Here is an 11,474-nt window from a genome sequence, read left to right as displayed (position 1 = left end):
TTGCATATACAAGTAATGATTGAGTGTTTTCTCCTTCAAGTCATTTAGGAAGATCGGATTCAGCCTTTGCTAGCTCGGCTTCTCCTCGTCCGAACATCAGAATAATAATATCTTATCTTGCGAATGAACTCTTAAATGAGCTTTCTAGAGAAAACTCCATTTGCCTCCGACCTTTAAAATTCTACTTGAAATATATGGGTGTGAACAACCTCCTTCTCTCTCTCTGTCTATTTCATTGCATTGTTTTGGGTTTCATGCACGGGTGATTTTTGATTGACGCATCCATCCTTTTAAATTGATAATTTGGTCAATAATGGAAGTTTTTTTTTTCACATTATTTTCTAGCATCTTAAAGGAACTACAGGTCGAAATGCCCAAAAAGGGGGTGCCCTGTGTAAAAAAGCACCCAACCTGCCATTCTTTAAGGTTGCTAACCTTAGTGTTGTACTACCATGGTCTTATAGCTTTCTGTAAAAGGCATGGTGGGTGTAAAAATTACCTTAGTTATTGCCACTCTTTATGGTAACCTTAGTGTTGTACTACCATGGTCCACTTAGCCCTTGAGGCTTGTCACCCCCATCTTTCTCTCTTCCTTTTTGACCCCCATCCATCTCTCTCTCTCTCTCTCTCACTCACTCACACACACACACACACACACACACACGCACGCACATGCGCGCACACACACATTGCTATCTAACAAGTTATTGGGGGGTTCTACAAGCTAGATTGATAATGATTCACATACACACACATGAGATGGGCAGGGGGGCACACATGTTGCATATCTAACAAGTTAATAATTCTCTTAAAGGAAATGTGGAGTCTGCATTGTATTGGGTCCTCTTGTCCATAACTAACCTATTTTGCCGCTTCATGATTTATTACAAATCATTTGTCATGAATCGAAGTTATGTGCCTCTCTTTTTGACTCTATTTGCATTTGAGGCACCCATCCCTAGCTTTCAAGATCAAAGAGATGTGAATCGTGATTCCAGTCTTCCAGGCTTTCATCATTATGGGATGTGATTCCTACAGTCCACCTACCTATTTGCAATTTGCAGACAAAAGGCTCTTGCCATCTTGGCCAGTGCCCATGCGGCAGCTGACAAAAGTGTGCATCACTGCATGCATCCTTGCGCTCTCTCTCTCTCTTCTCTTCTCTTCTTCTTCTCTCTCTCTCTCTCTGCGCGCCCATCGCCCACATGCCTTGTTGCCTCACCTCTCACAAGCTCACATGCCTTTCGGACCCACTATTTCTGAAATGTAAACAAGCAGTTGGGCGTTAATTTGTGTGTCTTGCGTGTGCGTGTAGTGACTGTAGTCCCTTGAACATGATCGCTTCGCACATCGGATTATCAATCGATTTTGCACGTTGCAGAAACGCCTGTCTTCCTCCTTTGCACCTTGGAGAGGAACCCATTTTCCCCTTCAACAGCTTAGAGAAGAACCTACTGCGCAGAAGGTCCCAAGCTTTAAAGTGTTCCAGACGACCTTGAGTTCTCAGTTTGCAGAAGAACCCACTCTGCAAAACATCAGTTTCGCAGTTTTCAAAAGAACCCACTTTGCAGAAGATCCCCATTTTCCAGTTTTCGCTGCTTCCTTTGCAGCAGCTAGGCGGGCCATTCCCACTTTAGTAGTACGAGCCTTGGTAAGCTTCTTCAACCTTAATCATTGTTCCCCTGTGCTCAATACTGATTCAAGCATCGGTAATAGAAAAAAATCTATGTGGGCATGATCTGGAAGGTTAATGTGGGCTCGCTTGGAAGGTTAATGCGGGGTCATTTGCAAGGGTAAATTGGGCGCATTTGACAGTTTTTTGTCACCAACATTTGATGTGGACACATTGGGCATCTCATCAAATCTGCAGGATGAGACACTGCTGCTGTTGTACACAGCAGCAGGAGCTGCTGCCACCACCGCTGCCTTTTCCTTTTTGATCATCTTGTGCATTGTGCTTTCAAGCTGCACAAACAAGCAGAACAGGGAGAGGGAGACATCCCAATGTGTGCTAGTATATATGGACGCTGAGTTTCAAACAGTAGGAGCAACATCATCATCATCATCACCATCATCATCACCCCCTTCCTCTTCACAAACTTCAATCCCAATTAGACAAGCAGAAGCGGCTGCAGCAGAGTCGTCTTCAATCGCGCCCCCTTTCACCACATCTCCATCTTCTTCTGCATTCTCTCCTTCGCCTCTGCTCTATCCTTCACCTTTCACCAGAACAGTAAGGTTTGCTGACCATGTCTCCTCTTCACCATCTCCAAGAGTCGAGAGTTTCATATCCACCAAGACCCATTCAAAGCCATTCATCATCACCTCCTCTTCTGCGTTGACGTCATCTACTTCTTCTCCATTTCCACACTTGTCTTATCCAGAGACCTCTGCTTCACCATCCCCTTATCACACGTCTCCCAACTCATCCGCATTTGTCTCAGCATCTGCCTCTCCTTTCATCTCACCCCCTGCCCCCTCCAACACTGGTGGCTCCACTCCGGTTGGTGTAAACAGCCCCCCAAGAGAGCAAACTACATATCATGAAGAGACTGTCACTTTTCATCCAAACCCTGTCCCGGCATTGTCATTTACCCCTTCTTTTTCTTCTGTGAAATTTTCAGACCCTACTGTGACCGAAACACTAGACCTTCCATCTCTGAATGCAAACTCAATTGATTCTTTTGCTGGGACTTCCGTTCCAGCCCCTCGCCCTGTCCATTCTTGTCCTGCTACATCAGAATCACCCTCTTCTTCTGCCCGCCCTCGAAGCTGTGATGTCTATATTGGCACCCATGGACAAAGCTCCTCTCTTTCAAGGTTCTCAAAATGGCTTCGTGCTGAATTGGAGTTACAGGGCATTGCATGCTTCTCAGCTGATCGGGCTCGCTTTTCAGACTCTCGCAGCCATGACATTGCACGTCAGGTTATCAATTCATGTGCATTTGGAGTTGTAGTTATAACCAAGAAGACATTCAAGAACCTGTACAGTGTGCAGGAGCTTCAAATGTTCTTGCAGAGGAAAAACCTTGTTCCCATTTTTTTTGACTTGGCACCATCTGACTGCCTAGCCAGGGACATTGTAGAAAGGAGAGGAGAAGTATGGGAGAAGGATGGTGGGGAGCTCTGGAGGCTGTTTGGTGGTGAGGAGAAGGACTGGGCAGAGGCTTTAGATGGGTTGTCCAGGATTGAAGAATGGAAGCTTGAGGCTTACAATGGCAAATGGAGAAACTGCATCCTGAAAGCTGTAAGTTTGCTTGGGACAAGGCTTGGCCGGCGTAGTGTTGCAGAGCGGGAGAGGATAAGAAAGGAGAGAGTTGATAGTGAAGAATTCCCTTTTCTGAGAAACAAAAACTTTGTGGGCAGGGAAAGGGAGTTGAAAGTTTTGGAAGGTGTTCTCTTTGCCACCAATGAGGAATCTAAAGAAGAGGAGGATGCAGAGATTGAAAGGGCAAGAGAGCACTCCAGATCTCACTTTAGGAGTGTGGACAGGCTGCCCAGGAGCTTTAAGCAATCTGGAAGAGATGGATATGTGGCCAGGAGGAGGAGTGATGCAGATAGATGGCAGAGAATATATTTTGATGACAGGGATGTGGGAAGCATTGTTGCAAGGAGAAAAAGTGATTCAGACAGATGGCGTGACAGAAATGGTGGGGGAGAAGATGACCCCTCAGTCCCTTCAAGGATGAATTCAGGAGCATCATCTTCACACATTGGCAGACGAAAAGACTTCGAAGACTCTTGGTGGACTACACATGCCGACACAGATTTCAACAGAGGGAGGACTCTTCAAAGATTTAGAGATGGAACTCGTAGTAGCAGACACTTTCAGAGAACAGCCAGGCATAGACAAGCCCGGGCCCTTAAGGAAATTCAAAGTGCAGACATGGAGGCTTCTGTCCTTGAAGGTGGGATAGCATGCATAAGTGGGGCCTCAGGCATTGGTAAGACAGAAATGGTGCTTGAGTATGCTCACAGGTTTTCTCAACGGTACCGAATGGTGCTGTGGGTGGGTGGAGAGGCTCGCTACCTGAGGCAAAACTATCTTAACCTTTCTCTGTTTTTAGGGCTGGATGTGGGAACAGAGAGCCAGGTTGGGCCGGAGAGGGGAAGAGTGAGAACCTTCGATGAGCAGGAAATGGAGGCTTTTCAGAGGGTAAAGAGGGAGCTCCAAAGGGATGTTCCATATCTTCTTATCATTGACAATTTGGAGAGTGAACGTGACTGGTGGGATGGCAGGGAAATATCCGAACTCATCCCTAGAGCAGGTGCCACACATGTCATTCTCACCACTCGTCTTTCCAAAGTGATGAACATGGAGTCTCTGGAGCTGTCTTATCTCTCAGGTTTGGAGGCACTCTCCCTTATGAGGGGTAAGAAAGAGTTTGTTTCACAGGAACTGGACGCCTTGAAAGAGATAGAAGAAAAATTGGAGCGTCTAACATTTGGGCTAGGCATCGTGGGCATCTTACTCTCTGAGCTTCCTGTCATGCCATCTGAGTTGCTGGGAAAGATGGAAAAAATATTGCTCAATGAATGGGATTGGGGTGCTAGAGAGGAGGCAACCTTGAAAAACAACCCCTTCCTTGTGAAGCTGTTAGGGGTATGCTTCTCCTATCTCGATCAAATGGATCATTCGAAAGGTCTCTCATCAAAGATGGCTTGGGTTGGAGGATGGTTTGGTCCCTTTCCGATACCTCTCTCTCTCCTTGCCCTTGCAGCATGTAATCACCCAGAGAAGTCCCAGAGTTTGAAGCATTGTATAAACATTACTGCAGCTTGCTTTTCGTGCTGCGCATCTACTCGAAGTAAGAGATGGGAAGCAGAAGCAGGTGCTTTACTGGTGAAATTTGGGATAGCCAGAAAATGCAGTCGGCAGGGTTGGATATACTTTCATGAAATCGTGCAGCTATATGCCAGAAAGAGAGGTGGAGTTCAAGCAGCCAAGGCTATGGTTCAAGGGGTGAGAAAGAGGGGAGCTATCTCACTTCATTCAGAGCACTTTTGGGCAGCCTGCTTCCTTGTACTTGGGTTTGGAAATGATCCTGTCACTGTGGAGCTCAAGGTGGTAGAACTTCTCTCATTTATCAGAAGGGGCGTCCTCCAGGTAGCATTACGGTCCTTCACATCATTCTCTCGGTGCCATGCTGCTCTAGAGCTCTTGCGACTCTGTGCCAACATGCTTGAAGATGTGGAGAAATTATTTGTGTCTCAAATTCATGACAGGTGGGACAAATCCTTGTGTTGGTGGAGGAAGAGTGGCTATGCTGTACAACAGGTTGATGAGTATGTGTGGCAGGATGTCACTCTTCTCAAAGCTCTGATTCTGGAGACCAGAGCCAAGTTGATGCTCAAGGGTGGCCAGTTCGATGCTGGAGAAGAGATTTGCAGAACCTGCATCAGCATCCGCACTGTAATGCTAGGGCAGGATCATCCTGATACCCTATGTGCCCAGGAAACCCTTGCCAAGCTGGTTCGATGTAGAACTAATGCGTGATTGCTCCAAAGCCCACATTCCATGGCATCTGGAGTTTTGAAAATGAGCTTCTTAACAAGGATCGAAACACATAATGGCCGTGTCGAAACATTGGAGATAGCTTGAGAACATTTTTTTTGTACCCAGAAAAATTCCTTAATCATTTTTTTAAAGCCATTTTAATGTATGAAACTCCCAAGGGATTTGCCCATTTTAATGTATGAAACTCCCAAGGGATTTGCCCATTGAACAAGTACTCACTTATGTAGAGGACCCTATCGGCGCTGAAATTTTGAAGCCTGAACAGAGGGCATCAAAGCTCTTCAGAGAAGACTTCTTAGAAAATAGGCTTGCCAAAGGCGGCCACTATTTTATTTTATTTTTCTAAATTTTAGACATAATCATGCATATTTAGCCAATTTTGAGAGTCACGTTAGTTTATGGCCTTCAAATTGAAGGTTAGGGTAGGCCTTCACATTGCAGTCTTTGGACCCTATCTTTACACTTGTTGGTGCCCGTCAAAGGTCAACAAAGGTCACATGATCACATCAAAACTTAAATATTCAACAATTGGGCAAATGGTAGGTTTGTGACGTAGAGCAATTGATTTGGAACTGCTCGAAAAGTCATATTTGATGTGATTTGGGAAAAACCCATGTCTCTAATATAAATTTTAAGTTTGTGGGTTGACAATTGGACACTCCAAAAGGATTTTAAGTTCGTGGATCTTAATCACTTGATAATTGGGCACTCGAGAAGGATGAACAATGCACAAAGCATCTATAGAAAGTGTCACAGGATAAAACAATGGCTAAAGACATAACATTTTTCAAACTCTCTAGGTGATAGGGGCAATGGGTAGTGGGAAGGTTGACATCCACATCAACCTTACTTTTGATGAGAGTAGTAGCATCATGGTATGTGAATACTTAAAAATTATTACGAAGCTCTTACAATTTTACATGAAAATAGACCAGTGTGAAATCTTTAGACAATGCCCCCCTAAAGACATTGTTGACGATTGGAAGATCAAATTAACAAACTTTGGTGTGAATGTGTCACCATCAACTTGATGATATCCTCCTCTCACTAGTCTGGTACTTGGACATTCAAGTGTCCTAAGACACTTTTATGTCCTCAAAATCTTATATATCCCATGAAACTTTTCTTGTTGGAGTTTCATTTATGTTATTAGAAAGAGGTTTGGGGAAAAAGGTGCACAAGTCTTGTGTGCAATTTTGCATGCACATTGTTTATATGGAGCTCACATGTATAGTGTGTATGACACATGAATAGTGTCACATGTGCATTTATGGCACACATGATTTGCACTTCAAGTGCATGTATCTTGTGAATTGGGAGCTCTATTATGATGTAATTTGATTCTCTCATAAGCTAGCAATTTGCAATGCAATGGGTGTGTTTATTGTTTGATTAGTTTCTTCATTTTTCATGAGTCTTGCTTACCTCTTAATCCTTGATTAGTTATCTTAATCGTGGTGTTAAATACTTACTATAAGCCACCCTAGTTTAGTATATTGTCTAGCACTATAATATGGATTGGTACTTACACATGGATATGTACTCTCACATGTACTCTCCTATGTATTTACATATATGGTTTTGTATTCACACATGGACATGCACTCTCCCGTGTGGTTACATATGGATATGTACTCCCATGTACATCTAGTCTATTCCTAGTATGATGTCTTAAGTTTTTCCATGCTCAATACCACATGGACCCATTGGGTCTTTTGAAGACACATCCCTCTCTCTCTCTCTCTCTTTCTCTCTCTCTCACACTTTCTCTCTCTCTCTCTCTCTCTCACACACACACACAGATCTAAACCTTTGCAAATAAATAATGGGGTGGGAAAGAGTGTGGGCGCTCGCCTTGCTTAGTGTGAACTTTGATGACCATGGGTGGAGGCGGGCATCTGAAATGTGGTCATGTGTAGACAAGAGGCGAGTGGGCGTTTGAAATGTGGCGGCAGGGGAGGGACGTTGGTAGCAAGGGAGCGGCGGGCATTTGAAATGTGGCCGCAGGGGAGGCGGTCGACGTTGGAGGCCGGCCGCGGGCATTTGAAATGTGGTAGGCGTCTGTGTACACACGCAGGCAATGAGGCACATACGGGCACCCTTGCCTTTCAAAATTGCCAGGTTTTCCAAATTAACAGGTTTGGTGACGTTTAATTGACCCCAATTGAAAACTTTGTAAGTATTTTACGACCAAGATGCTTAAAAATGGGTGTGACACCTATCAAAAAGCGCCTATGTGGTTGCTGGGGCTATGAGGTATGTGCGGGTGGAGAGCATTGATGTGGGTTAGGTAATGGCAAGTGCACAAGCGATATGCTTGGGGTAATAATGTAGTGGCTTGTCCTCAGCACTATATGGCGTAGGGTCTTTAAGACCCTTGCCACCAGGAAGGACTAAAGGTGGGGAATGCTTCGGAATCGTGAGACGACACTTTTTGGCCTCCAATTAGGTAAACTCAGGGCAGTAAACTCGAGGTGATAAACTCAGGGATCGATGGTAGGGATTCAATTGGGATCACGATGCCACTTTTCAGTTGTTGGATCAAGTAAACTTGGGGCATAAACTCGAGAATAAAATAATAGGTAAACTCGGGCACAATAAACTTGGAGTAAACTAAGCTTGAAGTCGGGTCGGGATTGGGACTTGGGAAAAATTTGGGAAAAAAAATGTATTTGCAAAAGGGGATTTGAACCTAGGACCCGTGCGGTATGATTCAAGTATTTAACCACTACACTGTAGTTTCTAGCAAGTACCAATTGCTAGTTTACATGCCACGCCAGATTCGACGGGGCCGAAAAGTGGCGTTGCGATCTTGATCTAATCTCCACCATCAATTCCCAAGTTTACCACCCCGAGTTTACCTCATTAGATGACCAAAAAGTGCTATCGTGATCCCAAATCGTTCCCTACCTTTGATCCCTCCTGGAGGGGGTCTTAAAGACCTCGTGCCATTTAATGTCGTGGAGGTGAAGTGGACAACTAGTGCATGATGTGGTAGATACGGCATGATGGGGTATTAAGATAGGCGAGCAAGGCCCATTGACAAAAGTGGACTGACATGGTGGTCATACATAGTTACTTTTTGATGGGAGTCACGCCCATTCTTGAGCATTTTGGCTGTAAAATACTTACAAAATTTTAAAATGCCCGTCAAAAATTACACTAAAATATAAAAAACTTGTTATATTTCACCCAGCCCATCAATTTTGAAGAGCAGGGTGCCCATCAAAAATCACACTTGTGGTCATATCATGCTCGATAAAAACCTGGGTATAGTGTAACTGCACGTTCAAAAATCAAAAAGTACCTTTAGATTTTGAGATTGGAGGTTTAAAATTAGTGGTTTTGAAGAGGTTTTAGTAATAATACCTTTAAAAATCATAACATATTCAAAAATTTCCTATAGTATTGTGAGGAGGAGGGTTTTCACCTATAAGCTTCAAGCCTTAGTAGCAATCAACTCTTGAATCCCTACACTCATGCACGCACATCCACAATCAAGCCGCCTTAGTAGCAATCAACTCTTCAAGCCTCAGTAGTAATCAAGTCTTCAAGCCTCAATAGCAATCAACTCTTGTATCCCTACACTCACGCACATACATTCAGAGTCATGTGAAGGCTATTGAAATTCTTAATCAACTAACCAGACTAAGCCTTCCTCAAGGATTTACTTCATCGTCTAAATATGCCAAGACTTTTTAGCTCTAGTTCCATTTCAACCTCCATGGACTTGATATCTATCTTATCAAGTTTATTGGCATTGGCATTGGCCTCAGTAGGGCTTGAGGTGCAGAGATACTTAGCTTTGCTCACCGCAGTAATTGTTTTATATACCCTTTATTTCCTTGTACTAGGGGGACCTCTTTGGCCTACCACTAGGAGTAATTGTTTTATACCCTTGATTCAGGGGGGGCTTCTAGTGCACTCTAAGTGCACTAGGAGTGAACTATTTGGTGTCATGTCAATGTCCTTGTGTTCGGCATCTATTCCTTGTTAAATGTTGTGTTTTCTTTACTTGAATTATTCTCCTCGTTGGTCTCCACTTTTTCTTGATAACTCATTATTATAGCTCTGAGGCGTTATTTTTAAATTCGAGATTTTTGCTATGGAGATCTCGCCTCTAGACACCCAACACTTGAAAAATATTGACCCAGCCCAAGACCTTTATGCTTCAAACAACTACTTGGGTATCCGAATTTGTGTGATCTTGTTGCCTTGTTAGTTGTTCCTTCTCCTACCGGTGTATCTAGATCTCCATTGTCTGTGTGCCTTAAATCCACCTGGTACTTGAGTTGGGCATTATCTTGATTTGTTGAGCTGTTCTGAACTCCATACACATTCCTTGAAGCCTATGGTGGCACCCCGAGTGTTGACACTTACAATTAGGCTCACTAATGTGCCAAACTACTTAAATTTTGTCCTTGATCTAGATCCAACTTCATGGACAGATAGCATAGTCATTTGTTAGTGAATTGGATCAATTATTTGTGCACATAAGACTGCAATATACCCAACTCCACTAAAATTGGGTGTATATCTAGGTCATTGGGTTGTGCTTTTTCTTTGTGCCACCATAATCTCTTTTTGGTTTGACTTTTTTGCCATGGTAATAAAAACCAAGTGTGTCAATAACATCAACCTCATGATGCAACCACTTAATGTCTTCATTAATATGAATGCCTCCATTACTGTTGCGAGAGAGCTTTCTCTAGTCCTTTTTCAATGGCATTTGAATGTATGTGCTCATCACTATGAATCTCTTCATTTACAAATGCGAGAGATTTCTTTGGCCCTTTATGTGACATTTGAAGGTGCATCAAAATCTCTTAGTGCCACTTGCTTGGACACACATGTGTGTAAATCAATCTTGATTACCCTCTCTCTATTATACAATTGCATCAAGTTCATGTATCACCATAGTAGAATGATGCAGCACAATCTCTTAGTGCCACTTGCTAAGATTTGAGGTGAAATGTGAGCTAGAGAGAGAAGAGTGGAGACTTATCCCACATTGATGTACAAGTCCAAGAGTGTACCTCCTCATATAAAAGGGGACCATTTCACGCAATGAAGCATGAAGCAAGCTCTCAAGCCTCTCTATGAGAACAAGTCTCAATCTTGTAACCTAATTGTGCTTGAGTCTTAAGCTTAGTTAGCATAATCTTTTCATCATTATTACGTTGTTGATTAGGTTGCACCTACCATAAGATTAGTGTTTCTTAATCATAGTAATTAAGATTAAGCTAGCCATGCATGGTGAGGGTTCATCTTTTTTGACTTGGTATTAGAGCCACCCCTCTCCATTAGCTTAGCTTTAGCTCAGATATTAGTCTAATTATCTCACTTATCATCTATTATCCATTAATATCAATCTTATCCAATCTTTCCACTTGTGGTCCAAATTTCAAATGCTTGCCATTCCTCATTCTCTCATCCATTAGCCAAGAGATTTTAGTAGGTTGTTTCTCAATCCTAGGTGAACTAACAACTAAGAGGAATTGATCGATTTTGCCATCTACTGCCCAAAATTGGCGCATTTATGAATTCTAGTTTGTTCATTTGTCCTCTGTCTATACAACAAATTGGACAAAACTCCTTTAGCCAAGGATTGGCTATGCCCCAAGTTCTCTTCAGTATAAATCTCAAGACTATTGGCACAGTGTACGTGACATGGGAAGAAAAAAACCAGACAATGGTCTAATTGAAGCTTCTCACTATGGGCAACAAGTAAATGCCAAAATCCCCCTCAAATATTTCACTCATCAGCTGAATTTTGGCCTCCAAAATCTATTATCTCTAATCATTAGAATTAAGCACTAATTACCATTTTTAGTGTAGATTTATAGAAATTGGATCAATTAAAGTGCAAAATTAAAAAATTATGGTGTAAATCCAGTGTAAATCCACTGTGCGAAACGTCTCTTGCATCACATTCATTACATTCTCTTGTATTACT

The 11,474-nt window shown here is 42.9% G+C and overlaps 1 protein-coding gene across 1 annotated transcript; it reads left to right on the top strand.

The window, feature by feature from the left end:
• Positions 1 to 1,775: 1,775 nt before the first annotated feature.
• On the top strand, positions 1,776 to 5,755 carry LOC147616660 (uncharacterized). Its single transcript, XM_086777726.1, has one exon. It carries the CDS (start codon positions 2,021 to 2,023, stop codon positions 5,495 to 5,497), a length of 3,477 nt encoding a protein of 1,158 aa, XP_086633852.1. The 5' UTR covers positions 1,776 to 2,020; the 3' UTR covers positions 5,498 to 5,755.
• The last annotated feature ends 5,719 nt before the right edge of the window (positions 5,756 to 11,474 follow it).

This window comes from Cibotium barometz, chromosome 38 (genome assembly GCF_041138505.1).
Source record: "Cibotium barometz isolate CiBa-2024 chromosome 38, ASM4113850v1, whole genome shotgun sequence".
Lineage (NCBI taxonomy): Eukaryota > Viridiplantae > Streptophyta > Polypodiopsida > Cyatheales > Cibotiaceae > Cibotium > Cibotium barometz.
Note: the sequence above shows the minus strand (reverse complement) of the source record. Positions and strands in the feature narration are given on the sequence as shown.